The 23,716-nt window shown below is 33.4% G+C and overlaps 1 protein-coding gene across 1 annotated transcript; it reads left to right on the plus strand.

The window, feature by feature from the left end:
- The first annotated feature begins 3,090 nt into the window (after nucleotides 1–3,090).
- Nucleotides 3,091–15,113, plus strand: LOC120431988 (uncharacterized). Its single transcript, XM_039597125.2, has 5 exons — nucleotides 3,091–3,107; nucleotides 3,160–3,235; nucleotides 10,055–10,253; nucleotides 10,326–10,502; nucleotides 13,969–15,113. The coding sequence occupies exons 1-5, from the start codon at nucleotides 3,091–3,093 to the stop codon at nucleotides 14,085–14,087; spliced, it is 588 nt and encodes a 195-aa protein (XP_039453059.1). The 3' UTR covers nucleotides 14,088–15,113.
- The last annotated feature ends 8,603 nt before the right edge of the window (nucleotides 15,114–23,716 follow it).

Below are 23,716 nucleotides of genomic sequence, written 5' to 3' on the forward strand. Positions count from 1 at the left end.
GGTGCCTCGACACAAAAAAAATGAGGGTGTTTGCGTTCTTTCCTAGACATTTCGATAAAAAAAAGATTTATGACTGCCATGAAATATTTCAAATGTTTTTTATAAAACATCTTGAACACCAAGCTACCAGAGCAAGGCTCAAGACACATCCCAGAAATGTTAGAACGCAATAAATGGCCCTCGCTGACTTAGTTTTCCGTCCTTTATATCTTCTTCTATGACTCTTAGTCGACCTATCCACCTAAAATTTCATCATCTTTCTTCTAAAATTTGTGTCAGTTTTCACCGAAATAGTCCGATTAAAATTCAATTTAAAAAATACAGCCATTCCCCACGAAACTGCACGGCCGTATACAAATGTGCTCGCATCGGGCTCAAAGTTGGACTGGCGGTTCCCTCGAAAATAATAAGACCCGTATTTTTTGTTTTTTTTTACCGTTAGGTTGACCTACGCCATGTTTGGGTGGGCAGAAAAATTACCATTTTCGTCTTCACTTTCACAAAAAACATATTTTTTGGAAAATAAAACCTAAATCTACACGATATCAACCCATTTTAGCCCTCTTAGCATAGCATAGCATAGCATAGCATTACGGGTCTGCACCACGCTGTAGGGGGTGCCACAATGGTCTGTTCAATATTCTTAGACAATTTGATTGCTGCCCGGTACATCAAAAAATATCTAAGAACGTAAATTTCCACACTGTGCTCCAAGGCTACGCCCATACAGTCCCGTGGGGATTTGGGAGGGGATGTTTTTGTTGTTCGAAAAAAAAAACGAAGTTGACTTTATAGCTGTCGGCCACCATTGCTAGTACCAACCACTAGTGTCTTCCTTTTTATCTACAAGGACTTCGCCGCCCTGGGCTCCTAAGTGTATGAAAGTATGGCACGGAGCGACGGCGCCGAATACCCATATTTACACAAAGAATTTTAGAGCGCCCGCCGCGGGATTCGAACCGGCGACCTCTAGATTGGAGTCCAGTGCGCGGTCCGATTGATCCACACGGGCGGGTTTTTGTTGTTCACTAGTGGCAAAAGTGCAGGGAACCCATGCGACTTTTAAAAGTGAACGGAATATTTTTGGGAGGTTCGGCATGGGGGTTAGAGGAATTTCATCGGGCCGATGAAAATGGTTGAATGCGTATTGTATTAAATGATTTGAATGTTTGTAAGTGTAAATGTGAGTCTGTAGTGTATTATCTAATAGGTATATAGTTTTGTTATAATAATAAATAATAAATATATTAAATATAATAAATATAGTAAATAGAATAAATAAAATAAATATGAAAAATATAATAAATATAATCAAAATAATTCCAGGAAGCTGTAAAAAGAAGCAGTAATTTACAGTATAAATGCTCCAGATAATTCCCACGCTGTTTTAGAAAGTTACGTTAATTTAAGCAATTTAATCATATCTGGTATGAGGACATGGTATGTTACAGGAAAGGAATAGGACAAGGATTAATATGAACATTTAAATAAATCATGTAGTGAGTAGATAAATTTACACGTAGACATTTAATTTGAAATAATTCCAGGATGCTGTAAAAAAAACCAATAATTTGAAAACTAACACGACACGACCACGAATACAGCACAAAAAGAACACCATAAAAATCCATCTTCCCGGCACTGCTGCTCACACGATACCCATATCAACCCATTTTAGCCCTCTTGAACGCAAAATTTAATGTAATAAGATGGACTTAAAAAAATGTGTCAAGTTTCAAAAATCTAGCCTAAAATTTGAAAAAGTTCTATAAAAATTTAAAATGCTGGTCTTTAAAAAATCTTGAACTTAATGTCCAAGTTAAATTAGTTTTCAAAGAAGAATCATACATTCAGTCTTACAGTCTTGTTAAACGTTATGTACCCTAACGAATTATCAACAGATTGATGTCATCGTGCTATCTTGTTGAACTCACAATTTAGAAATTTAGTTTTACTTGGTTGCCAGAGTCACGACTAACTTTTAAAAATAAAAGTGTAAAAAGTTGATATTCTTCATTTTAAACAAAAAAAAATATTTCAATGTCATTTTTTTTAATCTTGTACTACTGCCTACTGTAAAACACCACCAACAGCTTTCCAAATGGCCAGCAAAGAATTCCCTTAAAAAGTAATCATCCTTAACTCTCTTTTCAAAGTTCCGCTCCGACACACGCCAACTCTCGGAAGAAAACTAATTTATCAAACACTTCCCTGTCCGGCCAGCCCCAAAATTCGTTGAAACCAGAATTGGACTCTCGAGCGAGAGTCAGAATGCCATCCGGCCAGATTCCAGCCCCCATGATGACAGTCCCGGGTAGTGCATTTAAGAATTGCTTTCTGAGGGGGAAGAAGATAATTAAATTGCATTTCAGAAGCTTCAAGATTTTCTGCTTTTTTCCACATTCAAGAGGGGCACTAAAAATTTGTGGTGCCGAAAACTTGCCGAATGTCAGCGGCAGCATTTACGAACTCGGAAGACGAGTTACCACCACTGGTTGGGAACTTGAGAACTTGAGAGTTTTTATGGCCAAAGTTTTATCCTTCACAAGTAGCGAGATTTCTTTTATGATTTTCTGGAAACTTGCCTGCTTCTGCTGCTGGAGGTAATTGCCGTGGGAAATTTGTCGATTCACGATGCTTCTTTGTGAGGCCATCAAAAGCCCCGGCGAGCTTAATTCAAATTCCATTATCACAATTAATCACACGTGTGTGGGTGGTCTTGAACACACGTGTCACTAACCACTTTAGCTTGTGTGGATGGTGTCATCATGCTCTGTACAGGAGTCCTTTCCTGAAAACCACTCCGTAATGCTGTTAAACAGATTATCTCCCACCAGGACGGCGAGAAAAATCACTTCTAGTCTCGAAACCTCCCACCAACCTCAAAAAGCTCGTCATCATTATGCTATTACTGTAGCGTCGTCATCATACACCACACTCACGGCTACAGCTTTGAGAATGACGACGTCGAGACATCACTTGAATGCTAATATCGCCGAGCTCCAAGTTCATCAGCAACAGCAGCACTACCATTACGAGAGAGCGAAAAAAGAAAAGTTCAACTTGGAGTGCCTTTAACGGTGCCACCACATGTTGCAGCCAGCCAGGTAGGCTCTTCTCGAGGGGATCCTAAATTTTGGCTAAACTTTTGCGTGCCAGGTTGAAGAAGTTGGCGAATCAGCTGAGCGTGAACGTCCTCGAAATTGCCTTTGTCGTCGAGGTCGAGGTGGTTGGTGTGAGTTGGTATTACATTCAGGCGATTGCACGCGTGACTTAATCTGGCGCGGGACTAATGAGTCCCGTGGGTGGGATCGGCGGAATTAAGCTTAGTTTGAGATAGGAAAGTTAGAAAAGTTGAAAAGCTGAAGTCGTTAAATTGTATGATAAAATAAAAATCTGAATTTCTCTTTGGGTCATTTTCTGCTAACTCACACGAAATCGGAAAAGACCATTCTTCGATTTTCGTGAAACTTTGCGTATGGGATAATTTTGGTCCCTGATCACGAATCTGAGGTATATTTTTCGAAATCTTGTTACGGTAAGGCGGGATGACCCCTTTCATTTTCCTGCATTTTTACTAAGACACGTTTTCAATTATGTGTAGATCGGAACCGTAGAGAGATATAAATTTGGTGTTAAAAAGGACTAATGTGTAAAATTAGACGGCCGATTGAAGGGCGCGCTCAAAATTGAAAAAAATCATATTTTGCATCAAAAAAAGATACAAAACGCATTTCTAGTAACTCAGCTGTCAAAAATTGAAAGACATGTAAATTTATGAGAAATTTAATGTTCTTTTTGAATCTGCATTAACCTGGGTAACTGTTTTCTATAAAACAAAATTTTAATTTTAAAATGACGTGCTTTTTTTGTAACTTTTCATGGTTATTTTTAGAGTGTATCCATGTTCTACAAAGTTGTTGAGCAGAAAACTCAAATGTTGATGTATATACATGAGGTTTTACTGTTTACGAGTTATCAGAATTTGACGATTTTTTTTATTTGATGAATTTGACTATTTTTGACCAGTTTTTGAAGTTTTCCCAGCTAAAACTCAATATTGTTCATTTTCAAAAAAAAAAATTCAGAAAGTTGATTCAATTTATTTTTTTAGTATATCCAAATAGAGTCTTATAACCAAATAGAGTTTTGGAGTTCCTTTCAACGTAGTATAGTATATGAGCAATTCTCTACCAAAACCGGAAATGGATTTTATTTGTATTTTTTGATTTGGCTCAAACTTTGTGGGGGCCTTTCATATGACCAAATAAGCTATTTTGCGTCATTGGTTCACCGATACAAGTCTCCATACAATTTTGGCTGCTGTCCATACAAAAATGGTATGTAAATATTCAAACAACTGTAACTTTTGTGTGAATTTTCTGATCAATTTGGTGTCTTCGGCAAAGTTGTAGGTATGGTTGAGGCCTTTTGAGAAAATAGGTACACGGAAAAAAAATTGCAGATTTTTTAATCAATTTTTTTTCACTAAAACTCAATTTCCCAAAATACGTATTTTTTGATTTTCGAGATTTTTTGATATGGTTTAGGGGACAATCTCCTTGATCTCCTTGAAAAAAATAATTTAAATTTTTTTTAATCAAGACTAACATTTTAAAATGGCCAAACATTGAATATTACGCCCATTTAAAATGCTAGTCTTGATTTAAAAAAAATTCAAAATATTTTTTTCGAAGAGATCGGAAAATTTTACGAATGTTTCATGTATTAACATTGAAAATCGAACCATTAGTTGCTGAGATATCGTCATTAGAAAATGGTGGGTTGTTTTGGTGAGATTTAGAAAACTTAAATTTTTATGTTTCTTTTTCTTAAAGCGGCTCTATCTCAGCAACCCGAGGTCCAATCTTCAATGTCTCTTAGACAATTTTATAGCAAATTTTCTGAACCTTTCAAAAAAAATATTTTTAGAAATGGTCACTCATGGTCACTATTTTTAAAAATCGAAAAACTGCAAATATTTCGCAAAAATCAAACTTTCGGTGGCTATATCTTGAAAACGGAGCCCTTTATCAAAAAATCTGTAAAGTACTTTTCAATTGCAAATTCAATTTTGCATTAAAAAATAATGTCAAATTTGTTTTTGCATGAATTTTCGATTTTTTCCAAAAATCACTATTTTTTCAAAAAATCATAACTCGGCGGCAGATTTTTTGACCATGTTTCTCTATGGCTCAAAAGTTGCGGATTTTTGTCCCCTAAAACATATCAAAAAATCTCGAAAATCAAAAAATACGTATTTTGGGAAATTGAGTTTTAGTGAAAAAAAATTGATTAAAAAATCTGCAATTTTTTTTTCCGTGTACCTATTTTTTTCTCAATAGTCCTCAACAATACCTACAACTTTGCCGAAAACATTGATCAGATAATTCACTCAAAAGTTACAGCTGTTTGAATATTTACATACCATTTTTGTATGGACAGCAGCCAAAATTGTATGGAGACTTGTATGAGTGAACCAATGACGCAAAATAGCTTATTTGGTCATATAGAAGGCCCCCATAAAGTTTAAGTCAAATAAAAAAATACAAAAAAATAAAAATGGTCGAAATCGGCCGATTTCGTAGAGAGTTGCTCATATCCATCAATTGGATATTCTAACAATGAATTTGGTAAGCGAAGATTTATTTTTTTAAAACCTTCGAGATTTTCAGAAAGTTAAGAAATGCCCTTTGGACGGCTTGATATGAACCAATATTTTTAAGATAAATTTTATTATTCCAGCAAAAAAAAAATATTTCGTGCTAACATTATGTTACATGTCAACTTAATTGTTGTTCTTGTATTCCAATCATTGGTAAGAAATTAGAAGAAAAATAAACAAATATCTAATTGATTATGGCCTTGTATTGCTGTAAGTATTCCTTTTTTTAATGTTGACATATTTAAAGCAAAAGAACATTCCAATAACCTTACAAAATATTTTTTTAAATTGCTAATTTCATTAGTTTTTTAATCACATTTTCACAGATTAGATTGTTTTATACACGAGATTCCTATGCTACAGAGTTTATATCTGAATCATTCAAAACGGTAAGGAAAATATTTACAAGCACAAAAAAAATCAACATTGTTCCATGTTATCTTGAAAAATCTAATTATTGAATTGAAATGACAGTTTTTTACTTCTTACTGCTTGCATTAAAAAAATAATTTCTATTACGTTATTTTAGATATAACTGAACAAATTTGTGCTTGAAAAAGATCAAATTGTCATTAGGGGTGACCACGGTGCCGGGACCGTGGTGTAGGGGTAAGCGTGATTGCCTCTCACCCAGTCGGCCTGGGTTCGATCCCAGACGGTCCCGGTGGCATTTTTCGAGACGAGATTTGTCTGATCACGCCTTCCGTCGGAAGGGAAGTAAATGCTGGCCCCGGGCTAGCCTAAAAAAGGTTAGGTCGTTAGCTCAGTCCAGGTGTAGGAGTCGTCTCCCTGGGTCCTGTCTCGGTGGAGTCGCTGGTAGGCAGTTGGACTAACAATCCAAAGGTCGTCAGTTCGAATCCCGAGGTGGATGGAAGCTAAGGTGTAAAAAGAGGTTTGCAATTGCCTCAACAATCAAGCCTTCGGATACCTAGTTTCGAGTAGGAATCTCGCAATCGAGAACGCCAAGGCAATGCTGTAGAGCGAATAATTTGATTTTTTTTTGGTGACATTGGGTCTGGGGTTGAGATTAAGTCATACAAAAAAGCTGAAATTTGTGGTATTCTGTTAATTTTCGATTCAAAAACATTCAAAGCAATAAAAAACCACCCAAATTTATTTGTAAAACTAAAATAAGATAATTTTCCAAAAAACATAAAATTTAATGCAGTTCTAATTTAGAAGGATTAAAGTAACGAATAGAATGCAAATTTAATATTTGCGTAGATATTTGATTTGAAGGGAATTTATTAGAAAATATTTATATGAAAGTAAATTTTGCGAATATTAGGACTATTCAAAATCAAATCTTAGAAGCTGAATTTTGACAAAATACATCCCTTTAGTTTTACTTTTTTATTTTCTTACAATCCGAAGTGACGAATTGCATTGGGGCAAGTTAAACACTAAACAAATGTGTTATCTATTAATATTAGAATATTCACCATTACAAAACAAGTAGCATCATAAATCACACACAATAAGCATGTACTTTTCATTCAATGATTTGTTTAGCAAGCCTGTCCTACTTAAATGTAATTCTCGAGTTCTACTAGCCACATACAAAAAAATCTATATATATATATATATATATATATATATATATATATATATATATATATATATATATATATATATATATATATATATATATATATATATATAATATATATATATATATATATATATATATATATATATATATATATATATATATATATATATATATATATATATATATATATATATATATATATATATATATATATATATATATATATATATCTATATATATAAAAAATTTCGACGGTTTTGTTCGAACGCGAATCAGTTCAATACGGAACGTCGGATCGAGGTGCTATTTGTTGCGTTGGGTTCGTATAAGCCCAAGGAAGGTTCTTACGCCAAAAAGTTACAACTTTGGCCACTCTGGAACCGATTCCGGAAAATCTGCGGAATGTATGGGAAAAGTTACGTAAACTCAAATTTAGATCACAGGAGGCTGACATAGCAAACAAGCAAGAAACGTCAGGAAACAAAAAAAGGGCAGTACGAAGTTTTCCGGGAAGAGCTTGTAGCTTATATATTCCTAGGATAACGTGTTAACAAAAATAAGCTCTAGAGTAACATGCACGCAGAAAAATATTTTGTAGAATCAGCCTGTACGAGGTTTGATTCAACAAAATTTTGTTGAATATAATCAACGCCGATTTTGCTTTGAAACAAACCTTGATTTTCTCGATTCCACAAAAAACTTTTGTTGTTTTGAAAAAGTTGCTTTGACGTTTAGCGTTGATTCAACAAAAATCTTGATTTTCAAATCAACAAAACGTTTTGTTGATTCAAATATGCTTTATTTTTCTGCGTGTGTCTACAAAGATTCAAAGTTATTTGAAGAAGGTCGAATAAGTATGTAATAATTATGCAGTTTTGATCATGGAAAGCACAGCGCAACAGAAATATCGAGAACAGAACACTGATGAAGTCTGCAAGTAGTAGACGAAATACGTATCTGTCAAGATATTAAAAATATATAGCGGAATTAAAAGGAACAACTCGTCTCTTTGTATTCACAGTAATGCATTCTGCTAAAACGCTCAACCAAACCACAACAATATGAGTTTTTCAATGTTTTAAACATTTATTTAAGGAACAAAAATTGCTGTACAATATTAAAAACTGTGGTAAAATAAAAAAAAATACATTGAATTTCAAATTTAAATCATAATACAATTGAATCACGATATCACAAAAATGATTATTTTATGAATTATACAATGTTTTACTTTGAAATTGAGTTTTTTTATTGTTTTGAACGATATATTAACTGAAATAAAATTAAACACGACTACAATTATCCTAGAAGGAGTTTTAATATTTGTTTCCAAATATTAAATAATAAAGAAATTAAACTTATTGCGTACGTAAGAACGCTTAATAATTGTTAAATAACATAACATGAGTCACTACTATTGTAAAATGTAATCATTATGGTAAATTTTCATAAAAAGCATAGTGAGAGTGGATTATCTACTTTAAATCTTCAGATTGGCCAAAGATAAACTGGAACGTTTAGTATCCATCAAAATACCAAAGATTGTACGAGATATGAAAGAAAAACTCCAATTCTGCAACAATAGCTGACCTTTTCCAACCTTCCGTACAACCACTTGACATCCATTTCGACCAGTTCAGTGTGTTATCATGCTTTTCCCCTCATCTCATCTCGTTCCGTTTCCACCATCACGTCAGCATAATGAGCCTCGATCCAAATCTCTTCAAGGCCCATAACACGACCCACAAAGACCTAACACAAAAGACTACCCTCCTCGTCGACCCCACCACCAACTTCAATCTCAACACACATTTATGCAAAGAGGCCGTGTCTAGACAGACAAACCACCTGGCCCCCCGAAATTCAGCCCTGAATAGGCCCCAGAAAAACCGTTTTACCGATATTTATGGCTCACAGGGAAATGAAGCGTTTTGCCCCCTCCCACTCACCCCCCTTGACTCTCGGAAAAAACTTGAGCCAATAGCTCCTTCAAGTTCAAGGTTGTTGGTTTGGCAGTAGAAGAAGCTTTTGTGTCTGTCAGCGAAGAGCTTTAAACATTCATGAGATGAGCGCAACTTGGTTCACTCCCGAAGGTGTGATGGCTTACTTAAGGGGATGGTGGGGGTGAGCCACAAGTTTATTCCTTCTCGTCAACGCTAAATTGTTTGATTAATAATGAATGATACAACCGCACGGAAGTGGTTTCTGTGTTGGATTTGATGTGGGGTGGGTTTAGGGTACGAGAGGGCCATGCCGAATTTTTACAGGAAAAGCTGTTCTTTGGGAAATGTATTTTTTAAGGCTTTTATCTTCAAAATTTAAATCTTGATTGCTTAAATAATTAAAAAAAAATCCATGAATACAAATTTTCCATTGTAAATAACAAATTTTCAATCACTCTCAATCAATCAAATTTCAAACTGTTATGCACTTGAATTATTTTTTATTCCAGGTCTAATTTATTTAACCATAAATAAAAAATAACATTTGGATGTATATAAAATTCTATCCTAACTTCTCTAAATTCTTGTAATTCCAATGAATTTTTACATTGAGATTCTTCAAAATATTCCAAGTTGAAGTATATAAAGATGGAACAAGATACGGCGTGGAAGATAAGGCCTGCCGGTGTAGTAGGACCAAGCTCAGGCTAATCGCAGGTGCAAACCACAACCTCATAAATTATCCAGTGCTAGATTCCAGCAAGGATAGTGGACTTGTGGTCAACCACAGTTTGTCAAGCAATTTGCAGCGACAACTCAATCCTTCAGCAAACATCACTTATTTCGAAGCGTTCCCGCCGAAGTGAAGATAACGAGGCAATAAATTATGAATAGTCGTTTATCAACAGCTTTTCGGCCATTACTACAAATATCCCCCGTATATTTTCTCTTTTCAGAGCACTAGCCGAAGGAATCCTGGCAGATAACCCTCACTTGGTACTGCTGTTCTACCTAGCTCAACTATTTCTAAGAGAACTCATCAAAAGTCACCGCCTGGTGCAGGTCATTCCTATGGATATGTCCGGATATTACGGTAAGGTTTCCACAAGCCATTATTTTTTTTAATATTAACATAAAATTGTTTCTCTACATTTCAAACACTCAGAAAATCGCGCCGGCCCGTCGAACCTGGGCAATGTGATAAGCCAGATACTGCTGTGCAAGCAGATCACGCCCGACTTCAACCAGGAGGAGCTGTGCAGCATCACGAAGGACTCGCAGGTGATCGCCCAGATACTGCAGGACCTGCAGGAGTTTATGCCCCAGCAGGAGACCTACCTGGGTGAGTGTGGGATTTTGATTTGTACGAAAGTATTTGATGTTTTTATATCTGAAGCTTTTTTTTACATTTGAATTCTTTTAAATTATATTTCGTTCAACAATTCTGCCTTTTTTAATTGTTCAAATAAGACACTTAATTGAAGATTAAATCATGTTAATAAACTTTTATCTCCAACTATGAGAGACTCCAACTAAATCAGACATTTTTTCACATTAGGACTATATGCATAAAATGACAGTATTGTAGGAAAAATATTACATTTATATTAAACTGAATTAACATTATGATAAAAAGTTTTTTTTACAAATTTCCGCTGAATTTCGAGTGATCATACTATGAAATGAAATGACTTATTTTTTAAGTTTTGTTTTTAAACAACACAATTTCAAAAGTATTATTTAATAAGATGTTAAATTTAATAACATTGGAACAATATAAAATTATTTGTACAAAATGACTAAAATATTCAATCCTAATCAAATCAATATAATTCAAAATAGTTATTTAATAAGATAAAACATTTTTTAACTCAATTGTAATAAATGTGAGCTTTTATGATTCCAAAGATCAAGGATTTTTGTTAATTTGCGACTTCAAATGTTTATTTTGATTTTCATCATTTTTACCTATTCCTCAAACTAAAGTTGTTGAGACTTTTACTTTATAAAGAAGCAATGAAAATTAGTTTATTCATTTCGTATTTAATAAGTTTGTTTACCTCTTGGGTTTCTTTAAAATAAAAGTTGGAAATAAATCGAGATCCTCGTTTTTTTATGACTTTTATTCACTAGAACATGAAAACTATCCATGTTTGCATTAATGTCCCACATGCATTTTGTTTGTTTTTTTAATCATAATTCGTTACCATTATTGGGCATATTTTGAATTTTAGCAGCTTATCGTTTTTCATATTTGATATGCAGAAAAAATAGAAAAAATAAGTCATTAAAATAATAACTCTGTCAGTTTTGAAATTATTTTATTTTTCTTCAATTTAAAGATATATTCAGAATCAGAATAGATAGTTATCTAGATAAATAAGAATTCCAGCAAGCTAAGTACAAGCGAGCACAACAGCATCGAATTTTCACATTCAAAAATGATTAGGATTTATGTAAATGTTATTCGATTAGTTGATTACAGAGAGTAATTCTCTGGAAAATATTTTTTTTTAGACTTTAAATTTTGTACTTTCATAATTTGGCTGATTTGCAATTAGAATTGGGTTTTCCTCACATGTCTCCATAATATTTTACAAAAATTAAAAAAAAAATACCATACAATTTTATTTTTTTGATAACTTGCAAAGTTTTCATGTGTTACCGTAGTTTCATTTTTGGGAAGGGGTATTTCTCAGAAAATTTAACTAAATATTTATTTTATTGCACTTAAGAAAGACATGAAAAAGACGTGACACAGCCAAAAAAAATAAGGGCTGGGGAAATTTCTTTCATTTTTCTTTTTAAGAATTTGTTAATCAAACAGCTGGTTGCTGAGATAAAGTCTCTTAAAATAAAATTCACATGAAATAGACACAATTTTTCTATAACAATACATCGGAAAATATTGGTTTGCTTTTAAGTGTTAAAAAAGAAACGTTTTCGAAATTTTCTACTTTTTCAATAAAAATAATTACAGATAAGTACAAAATATGTGTTATGAGTCCGTTTGAAAAAAAATAACTTTTTCAAAAGGTTTTGTTTTTTAATTGAAAATTGATCCTATATTATCCCAAATTATCGTCATTTGAAAATTTCAATTACATTCGATGACACTGAGAAAAACACATTCTTCACATAATATATAATTTAAAGAGGATGCATAACAGCAACCAGCTGTCATATCTTGTTGATCTAAGAAAAAAAAATGTAATAATTCATGATTTTTTAAAAGGCATTTTTTTTTATTTTCGTTCTTCCATGCCAATAACTTGAAAACCATGCAAACAATAATTGTGAAGTTATTTTCGACTGAAAATTTGATTTAGCATCTAATTTAGCTTATGCCCAATAGTAATGGACCGTGCCACGTAGCCTAGTGGTAACGCTTCCGTCTCGTAATTTTACTTTTTCGTAAAATATAGTTGAGAATTTAACTTGTAGTGATAAACAACACTCTTTTTTTAGTGATGAAATTTTTTTTATTTGTGACATTTTACAAAAGTACCGTCATTAGTGGTGGCATTGGGTCTGGGGCGGGGGGGTGATCGGGCCATACAAATTTTGGCTTTTTTGTATGACTCAATCTCACCCCAGATCCCCATCCCCTGATGACGGTAGCACAAATAACTAAATAGATAACAAAGTTTGCCTTTTCTATTAATAAATTTTTGTTTGGTTTCACTTTTTAAATTAAATTCTAAGAAACTCACTTCAAGGCGCTCCAATTGCGATCAAATTTAGCTTGCTTAAGGGGTTACATACATGTGAATCGTCAAAAATGTCAGAGGTTGGTATGAGTACACATTTAAACTTAGTTTTGAAATATCATCAGGCTGGTACAAATATTTTTAAAAGTTTTTGTCACCCCCCCCCCCCCCCCCTTCAAAATTGGCCCGAAAAATCAGGGGGCAAAAAAAATATTTTGACAATAAACTTCAAAATTTCCATGAAAATTCATGTGCAACCAGCTGAAATCAAATTAAATACATTCTCCTGCGTTTAAAATAATTTTTAGCATGTTTGGGTTATCTTAAGATTATGATTTTTTGAAAATTTTCGATGCAAAATCTTTTTTTTTTTCGATACAATTTTTGTTTTTGTCAGATCTTAGATTTTTTGAAAACTAATGATTGCAAAACAACTGAACTAGTGTAAAATGCATTTTAAAACACTTTTTTCGTTTAAATGTGATGACTATGGCTTGTTATTTAAATTTTTATATTTTTTTTATTTTTTTGCCCCCCCTTGACCTCGGCCAGGGCCGAGGGACAAAAACTTTTTTAAATATTTGCATCGGCCTCATGAAACTTTAAGGAGTAATTGAAAATCATCTTTTTAGTTTATTTAAAGAATTTTCTAAAATATAACATTTTGTGATATTCTACATGTATGTAACCCCTAAAAGAAGATCGGCTAAAATTTTTGACGTTCTTGTTTTCTTCGGATTAAATATTTTTATATAAAATGAGGTTTGATCCAACAAAAAGTTTTGTTAATCTTTTGGAGCAAAATCAATCAATTTAATCTTGCTAAATCCCAAAGCAATCTTTAGCAAAACATGAGTGACACTTGGAAATAAATTGATTTTTTTGCATACGGCTTCAACATTGAGCGGTTCTCCAATAGTATTTCAAGCACACGATATCCATTATCTTCTCAACAGCTCAATTCATAATTGCTCTCACTTGCAATCGATCAACTCTTTTTTCTCTCCTCCCAATCAAACTTCCGTCGCCCTAGTTTTCCCAATTTACACCACACCTCACTAATCAAATTGTCCTCCCTTTTTCTCCTCCCAACTTCAGAGCGCACCATCGCGCTGACGGCCGAGATCAACGGGCCGTGGCCGGCGAAGCGCCGCCGGGGTTCGCTGTACAAAAACATGGGCCTTTTGTGCTGTGTCTCGCGGCCAAACTATCTATGAATGTAGTGGTGGCACCGTCGTCGACGTCCTATTTCGGTTCATCATCATCTAACTGCAGCTGGCGGCACTGATGGCCAGTAGCAGCAGCATCATCATCCTGGGCAAGCCAGACTTCAGTCACATCCACCAAAATCCAGTACCTATAGATAAGTTTATTTTTATACCAGTTTAACGGGGGTTCACGATCACGCGATAGCTATGAGGGCGGGGGAGGACTCCAATTTTGGCCACCGTTGACAGCTAATAGTGTCGTTGGTTGAACAACAGAAAAAAAAAACTAAAAACCTGCAGGGCGAAGCTATCGACCTGGGGATTAAGCCAATTGGTCTCGAAATTGGATAGGATTAGCAAACACACAGCTCGGCGGGTACGAGGGATAGCCAAAAGGGACAATCGGGTGGACAAAACCGGACAAAGTGTGCTCAACGGTGCAGCAAAATGATTTTGCTAGGGCGGACCTTGAAGTCCTCAATTACACTAAAAGAAACTTATCGATTTCGAATTCCAGTTTCAGTAATCATGTCTTAAATTTTAATGTTTTAAATTTCGTAAACAAATCATTACGTCGACAATTTCTTTCCGTGTTAAAGGACAACCCAGCACAAGCTGCATCGACGACAAGTACCGGCTACTACTACCAACCAGTACCTGGTACCGTTGAGCTGTTGAGGGCACCACTTCGAGAGCGAGAGTGTCCCACATGGCCTCACAAGCCACAACTAATCATGACATTAATTAAATGGGGCTCAACCGCAAGCAGAGTGCAAAGTAAGGAGAAGCATAAAAGGAAAGCTTGAAAGCTCCTCCATTCAGAGTTTTCGCAAAAAATAAATGAAGGAGAATGATGAAGAAAATGAGGAAAATGAGGAAAATTTGCCAGGGCCAGTATCGACACACACAGCATGCTCTAATTGAAAATTACAGTTCAATTTAATTCGATTGGTAATCTCCCACACCAGGGCTATCGAAAGGATTAGGAAGGTGTGCTCGGAAGGGGTTCAAGAATCGACCACTGTGATGACAAAGGTAATGAAATAATCGTTGGCATCTTAGATCCATTTAAGGGGAAACGCTTTGGTGCAATTGAGGGAGCATAAGCAGAAACCAATGTTTCGGAATCGGAAGATTACATTTTTGAATTTCAACCGATAAATCGTTTCAGAATATCTACAAAACTCGGTCACTAGGAGCCTCTAAAATACTATCAAATAAAATTTCGAACTTTAGCATAAAGTACCAGTTGAAAATAGAAAAGAATTTGTCAAAGAATTTCAATTTTAAATAAAAAAAATTGAGCTGTGGCACAAGACAGCCAAAATTAATTTGGCAGCCTTTTCTAATTTTTTTGTCGTTTTATGTTATTTTATGATTTTTGGAAAGTATCGAAAGAATAAACCGAAATAAGGTTATTTAACCATGTTTGTATAAAAAATCAAATTTTCTATTGAAAGGAACTATAATGTTTTGAGGAGGAGCATTGTATTTATATGCCACATTACATTGATGCACTCTGAAACTAACCAAAAAACAGGTACAGAGAAACCTCTTTTTACGCGATGCGTTACGTTTTACTAATTTTTCGGTTTCTCTGGAACGACGCAACATTTTTGCAATCTTTTAAATGCATTTTGTAGGTTTTGTTCAGATCTACAAAAACGCTTTTTGATGCTTGCAAAAATATTTTACGGATTTAGAGAAATCGACGAAATAAAAAGCGTAACGCCACCGCGTAAAAGGAGGTTTCACTGTAATTTAATAATGAAAAAAGATTGAAATCTAAAATTGACAACTCTGGACGAAAAAACATGCATAAAAAATCCGTTCATATGGAATTCAATCAGTGTTTTTAGTTTTCCATTATAAACTTAAAAAATGCTGGGAAAATGGTTTATCAAAAAATTATTGAGTTCTCAAATTAAAGCCCAATTTGCAATTAATTTTGAGTTTATCATGGGTTGAGAATAAATAAAAGTTATTTGAATAGCATTCTACAGAGGTTGTCACAATTTATAGCACTTGTTTTAATCTTCTTTGCAAAAACAAATAACTATATAATTATTCTTTTAAATTCTAGAATATATTTTTTTATTCTTACTTTTCTGTAATTGGTTCCCTATGAAGGTGAATTGGAATGAAAATTTACTCTAAAATAAACGTATCAAGATCGACTTTAAAATGAACACCGATTATAACGAGTTGAAAACGCAGAAAAAGAATTATAAATATTTGTCAAAAAATTACTATTTTCTACACAATTCAACTGTTTAACGCAGTCCAACGTTTTCAAGAAAAAAATATCTTTACTCTAGATTATTCTGTGTTTGAAAATTAAATTTAACGAACATCTGCCACACAACGAATTTTGTAATTCTTGAAGGCAGCGAAGATATATTTGTTCTAAAATCTCGATTCCTGGAAAAAAAATCCTTTCAGATAATCGAATCTTCGGTTATCGTAAACCGGATAGCATTGATAGGTTGAAGATATTTTTGCAAAATTTAAAATACAAATTCATTACAAAAATAATCGTTTGGAATCATACTGATTATGATGGAGAAGTGCTCAAAGAATAATAATATAGTATTTAACAGATTTTGAAAATTTTCAAAAGTTAATGAACTATAATTATGGAAACATTGATGAAATCATTATTTAAATTCTCTAAAAATGTCGTGTTTTTCACATTGAAAATGAGCTCAAATCAGAAAGCAGACTGCATCATCGGGTCATTTTTATACTAAGAACAGCTTTAATGTTTTTATAGATTACAAGTTTTAAGTCAGGGGTGACCAAAGTATGGCCCGCGGGCCAAACGTGGCCCGCGAGATGATTTTTTGTGGCCCGCGGACCCATTTTGAATAATCATGTAAAATGGCCCGCTGATCACTTGTAAAGTGATTTTATACTTTTTCAAAATTAAGGTATTTTAAACTTTTGCTAATCTTTTTTACTTTTTGTTGATAATGTGTGATAAAAGTGAAACTAGTAAATATTCATCAAACATTTTTGGAAATTCAGGCTTTCAGGATTTAGGCAGACTAAATTATGAAATCGGAAGAAATATGGCTGTTGCAAGTCTTTTACAAAGCTTTTTTCGAAAACCATCCCCTCGCCCATTATTAAAAGTTGACTCGAAAAATCACGGGCAAAAATATATTTTCAAAAAATTTCAAAATATCCCTAGAAATTTGAGTGCAATTAGCTGAAATTAATTCAAAATGCATTCCTCTGCGTTTAGAATCATTTTGAGCATGTTCTGGTATACAAAAAAAATGATTTTAGTGAATTTTCGATGAATAAATGTTTTTCGCTGAAATGTTTTTTGTCGAATCTTACATTTTTTGAAAATAATGATTGCAATTCAACTTTACGGGTGCTTAAAACATTTTCTAACATTTTTTCGTTCCCGGACAGGTAATAACAAAATTCATGCCATTTCAATAACAAATACTGTTAAAATAACAGAAAATGTTATGGAATCTTCTAGAAAAATCCGATTTTGCATAAGGGTTTAATAACAGTTTATGTTATCATAACTAAATTTGTTTTTGGTGTGATATTGATTGAAAGCCAAAACAACTTGGGAATAACATTTTTTGTTATGGAAGAATAACTCCAACTGTTATTAGGATGATCGGATTAGTTGTTAAAATAACAAAAAATAATAACAAAGATTTGTTCGAAGAATAAACAAAAACGTTATTAGTCTGTTATTACAATAACAATCCAATAACAAAAAAATCATAACGGCGAATAACAAATCTTGTTATAAATAACATAAAATGTTATTGGCCTAGTATTTTCAAATATAAAAAAATGTTATTCCCAAGTTATTTCCGTCTGCTCGGGTTGAAATGTTAAAATTCTGGCTTCCAAGCGATTTTTTATTAGTCACATTAAATTTGAAGATAAAAATACGCCGTAACATAAATTAGGCAGATTACATGTCGCCATTTTCGAAATATAAAAACAAACTTTTAAAATTGTATTGAGAACACAAGTAAATTCAGATAAAATGTTTTCTAGTATTTTTAATTAAAGAAAACTTTGAAAAAATACAAAAAAAACTTCAGATAATAGATGTATTTTCTAGCTTTATAAATTAAAATAACATAATTTATTTTTTTAATATCTTATTTGGCCTGCATGCTCATTTGAGCTTCAAATTTGGCCCGACCTCCAAAAACTTTGAGCACCCCTGTTTTAAGTGCTATTTGATTATAACTCAAAAATATCTTCAAATTTATTTACAAAGTTTGTGAAAAAACTTGTGGATCCATACTACCAAATGCAACGAACAAAAAAAAAGATTTTTATTTAAAATCATTTTCTAATTAATTTTGATCAAACTTGTAACTATTCATTAACTTAATTTCAAATTTATATAAATGTTATAGAAAGTGAATAAAAACCAAACATTCAATTACTTTACATTTTTCGGATGAAACATTAAGAGAAACCGTACTTAAGATCACGTTAACGTAATTAATTCAATTTGCTTACTTTTAGGCTGCATTTCATAAGAAACGGAGTGACTATCAAAATCACCCAGGTTTTTTGAAATTACAATTTTGAACAAAACTATTTTTAAACCACCATTGATTTTTTTTAACGTGCATGGAAATTGCGTGACCCAGACCAGTACTTGTTTTAAAAATATAAATCAAGAGAAAAGTCTTACCGGCTGCATAAAATTTGATAAAGGAATAGAAATGTTAACAATGACACTCCGGTTTACGGTTTTCGAATCTCGAAAAAAAATAGTTCGTTGTCTCATTTTTGGGCGTTGAGCTCAAATATGACTTAAATGCTCAAGGCTGTAAGGTTATATGGGATGTGTAATCGAAAATGGCGAATCAATAATGGGTTTCTGCTGTCGTTCATTCGAATGCACCTTGTCTGATAGAAATAAAACATGCGAAATGAAGATAAGAATCTGCGCAGCAATCGAACAAAATTATAAAGTTAAGGATTAAAAATTCAAAATTTATCAAAAATAAAACAAGATCAAACGCAAACAAAACATCACTAAAATTGATAATAATATTATGTACAAAAGCAATAATATTATACATGTTCCGAGCAAAGGAAGCAGAACGCATAAGGATACCAGTATTGAGAAAGACGAACCGAAAGAGAGAGAGAGAAAGAGCATTTAAGAGAATATTACAGTTGCATACACATATAGATTATATACTTGTACTAAGAGAACAAAGAAAATGCAAAAGAAAATGACAACTTAGCTAAGCTAGAGTTACGGTTCAATTAAGAAAACAATGCAAGTTAGCATTTATTTCACTGCATGAAACTTAAAAGTAGTTTGACACTCACAGCACTGCACACAGCCACACGCACTCACACGCGCATTCAGCAAATTCGAGAACAAACAACAACCGTGTAAATTTTACATTCAAACACTGTACAACACACAAACAATCGGTCTCGCTCTGCTGCATGCAACTCGATTAATTTGCATGGTGAGAGATACTACCCTCTCTCTCCACCCCCATTTCTCTCACCGCCACAAACATTGCTTTGGTTTGCTTGTGTTGCGTAAATTTGACAGTAAAATTACAGACAGGTTAATGGCATCGTTTAATTTTAGTAATAACTGTGATATAGATGTCCTAATTGTCAATTTAAGCGAGATATTTAACAAAAGAAAACAAGGTGGGAAGCGAGTAAAATAACCCATAGTTTTTTCGATCGTTAGTAAATTAGAGAGAAAAATGTCGTTCAAAACAAAACAAAAAAGTAGCGAAAGTAAACCTAGTGCGAAGATGAATCATGCAATCTGCAAACCGCGAGATTTGATGTTTGAAAATGATTACGATTTTTAGTAAAATAGCATTATTCGATTGCGTAAAGTACACAGAAAGATTGTTTAAAATTGTTTGCAAATTTCACACGATTTGAATTTTATATTTGTATTTACAAACAATATTGATAGAAACACCAAACTTGGTTTGAACGAATTCATGGAATAAATGGCGCGGAATAAAATCACAGCAAAAAAACTGTTACTCTTAATGCGAAATAAAGCGTAGTTTATTTCGAGGACCAATTGTTTACAACGTCACACAAAATGAATATAAAGACACTGATTTACACAGGTAGCACGTAGACACTATTTCTCCACCACCAGCAAAAACACGATGTCTGCAAACGTCAAACGAACAAACAAATCGATCATGTGTAGTGTGAATTTTAAATTCAACATTTTCTCATTAATGTTAGACATTTTTGATTACTTTGCAAAAACTAAAAAAAAACAAGTATCACTTTAAGTCCACTTTTGTAGCGAGCACCATACTCAAGTTGAATTTATAAAAGCAAAAAAAAGAAAGAAAAAAACTCTAAATAAATATCTCCCATCGACAGGTGATGGAACTGAGGCAAAACACACAAATCAAATTACATCACACGTATAATCGCGATTAAATCAAACTAATTACTCCATGAGAAATAAAAAAAAACACAAACTTGCAACAAATTCAAATCAAATGGACAAGCCACCACAAACCAAACACACATAAATCAAACGTAGAAATGCTATGATATTCACAACAGTATATAATGAGAAAAAAAAACCAAAAGAAAAAAAAACTGGAATCAATAAATCAGACACTTATTTAAAAATGCGTTGACTTCTTTTTTTTGCCCTGGCTGTGTAATCAGAAAAGTCCCAATTACCTGCCGCAGTTCCCCTCCCGGTTATTAATTAATACATTTCACCGGTGCATAATTAAATGAAAACATACGTGAGCGGAAAAATCTAGCCAATAAGTGCACTGATCCGATTGATAAAATCGCTTTATGTGCGTTCAATTACCCTCGGACGTATATTTGTACTGTCCGGTGCAATTAGGAAGAGAGGACGGGTCACTAGGCAGCGTAATTATGAAATTTGATTTACCTCTATTCAATTATGTTTTTAATAACCCTTTTGTCCTTTTAAATACCTGTATTACAAGTGCTCAAAGTTTAACAGGATTTAGCAAAATTTTAAGCATAATCAGAAAAAATAAATAAAAAGGACATAAAATTCAAAGCTTTTAAGGTGAATACAAAACATTGAAAAACGTCTATGCGACTAAAACCAATTTTCAAACTCGACAGATTGTTTGCTTACGGCTTATTCACCGTCTGCCAAACAGATAATTTTGTAAGATGCGACATTTTTCTTACAAATGCTTTCAAAAACGCGAGTCGGCGATTAAGTTTTTTTTTGCGATTACAAACTCCAAACTGTGTAGATTTTGCTCGGCTTGTTCTAGAGGTCGTATGGGACCATCCATAAACCACGTGGTCACTGGACACCGTAGGGCGGGGAGATTTGTTTTGTATGGAAATTGTCCACGATGGGGGGAGGGGGTTTGAGATTTTCAAAAAAGTATGTATGCATGCATTTAATTATGTCCACGTGGTTTATTAAGTATGAGTCCAAAAACCCTAAAATATTTCAAAAATTGCTCGCATTTGCGTGAAACTTCATTAATTCCAACTCTCTAAAATGAATTGGAAATGTATTTTGAAGCACTTCAAAATGTGGCATTAACAGCCAGGGTTGGTTTGACTTTTTCTCATAGCTTTTTCAAATTACTGCTAAAACTTATTTTTTTAAGTCCCAATATCTTTTCGCAACAGCCTCCCACACCCCTACTCTCTTAGATCAAAAGTTAGAGAATTTCATGGACTTTAAGCCTACGGTATTAACTTTTTGGCCAATCACAGTTTTTCTCATAGTTTCGCGATTTTTCTATAAAAACGTTACTTAATCCACCTTTAGGTGGTTGGTGCCTTCCTCACATTCATAAAGTCAACACATTCAGTAAAAATAGCAACATTCCCTTAACATGTTTAACAAATCAACTTTATTACTCATTTCTTTTGATAGGGTTCGCAGATCTTCAATTTTTCTGGCTCATCGGCAAGGTCTGATAAAAAAAACCTATTCAACGATAGTTCACATGAAACATTCAGACAATATTTTTATCACAATATCTGAGATCCGGCCTCCAAAAAGTGTATAAATAACACTTAAGTGCCAATAACTTTTGATAGGGTTGTCAGATCCTTGATGTTTTAGGCTCATTTGAAAGGTCTTTCGATTATCTAACTAACGACAGGTCGCATGATGGACCCGGACATCATTTTCATTGAAATATCTGAGATCCGGCCTCCAAAAAGTGTATAAATAACACTAAGTGCTAATAAATTTTGATAGGGTTGTCAGATCCTTGATTTTTTAGGCTCATTGGTCTCAAGGTCTTTTTAATACCTTTTTGAAAATGTATAACATGATAGGGTTTCTTGCAAAAACCACCCTTTTTACAATCTTCCGGACATACGCCAAAATCGTTTTTTTAGCATAACTTTTGAAGTACTTAACTAAACTTGCTGATTTTAAATAGAGACCTATGGGACCTCAAGACGGATCGAATGAGACTAATACGGTCAAAATCGGTTCATCCAGTCCGGAGATAATCGAGTGACAATTTTTTTGTCCACCCACCTACACACATCCACACAGACATTTGTTCAGAACATGATTCTGAGTCGATAGGTATACGTGAAGGTGGGTCTACGAGGTCGAATTAAGACGTTCATTTTTCGAGTGATTTTATAGCCTTTCCTCAGTAAGGTGAGGAAGGCAAAAACTTTTTAGAACGTTAGCTTTTGCCCTGTAGACCAACAAGACGGAACTTTTTAGGCTCAATTTTAGCATATTCGAAATCCTCGGGAAAGTCCACGTAAGTTTGAACTATTGGAGTTGTAAATTCGTTATAAAAATGTTATAGTCAAATGTTATAAAAATAAACTTTTGTATAATTTTCTAATCTCCAAAAATAATTTAAAAATTTTAAAATTTGGTCAAACATACGAAATAAGTAAAATTATCTATTTGTAGACCTTTTCAAAACATAATGTTGCTTTTAAGATTTTTAAATTGTTTTTATTGAAAAGGTTACAAAAATCTCAAAAGTTTCATTATTTAACATTTTTAACACCAAGCTAATTAGGTGACACTGAGAAAAACTAATTTTAATCGATCCGAATTATTTGTGAGGCTGTATCTCAGAAACTAACTGTCCGATTTTCAAAATCTCATAGAGAGAATTGCAGGAAATGTTTAGCCCTTCATAAAAAAAAATGTGGGTTGCGTTCAATTCGGATTTAAAAAATTGTCTGTTTTTGCAACATTTTCACAAAACCATTTCAAAGAATCAAAACGATAATGAATTTCTACAAATAAATTACATGAAAAATTCTATTTGTCCACAGGATTAATTTAAATACGTAGGGGAACTATACCCTTTCTCAGCCTATTTCTATTATCGGCCTATCAGCACTTTGATCATGAATTACAGCTTTCATAAAGTGTTTTTGACTGTTCCAAAGTAATAAATAGCTCAAATAAAAGTGAGCAAGCAAGTCTCCATTGTTGATACATCTGAAATGTTGATTTAATAGCGGGAAACGGCAAAAGTGATTAGAATTGGTCGAACGGCTTAGAGTGATTAAAATGGGTATATTTCCCCTATGCCAAAATATTCGAATAATATTTTAAGCAAGCTAAAGAAGATTTGAGTTATTTTGTTGACAAAGTGATATTTTTTCTTTCGTCT

This window comes from Culex pipiens, chromosome 2, assembly GCF_016801865.2.
Source record: "Culex pipiens pallens isolate TS chromosome 2, TS_CPP_V2, whole genome shotgun sequence".
Classification (NCBI taxonomy): Eukaryota; Metazoa; Arthropoda; class Insecta; order Diptera; family Culicidae; genus Culex; species Culex pipiens.

Excerpts from the sequence above, each read along its gene's own strand:
- LOC120431988 (XM_039597125.2), top strand. Across the intron at positions 3,236-10,054 it reads TCGAGGTCGAGGTGGTTGGT|TCGTTTATCAACAGCTTTTC; the intron begins GTGAGTTGGTAT and ends AATTATGAATAG. Across the intron at positions 10,503-13,968 it reads CCAGCAGGAGACCTACCTGG|AGCGCACCATCGCGCTGACG; the intron begins GTGAGTGTGGGA and ends TCCCAACTTCAG.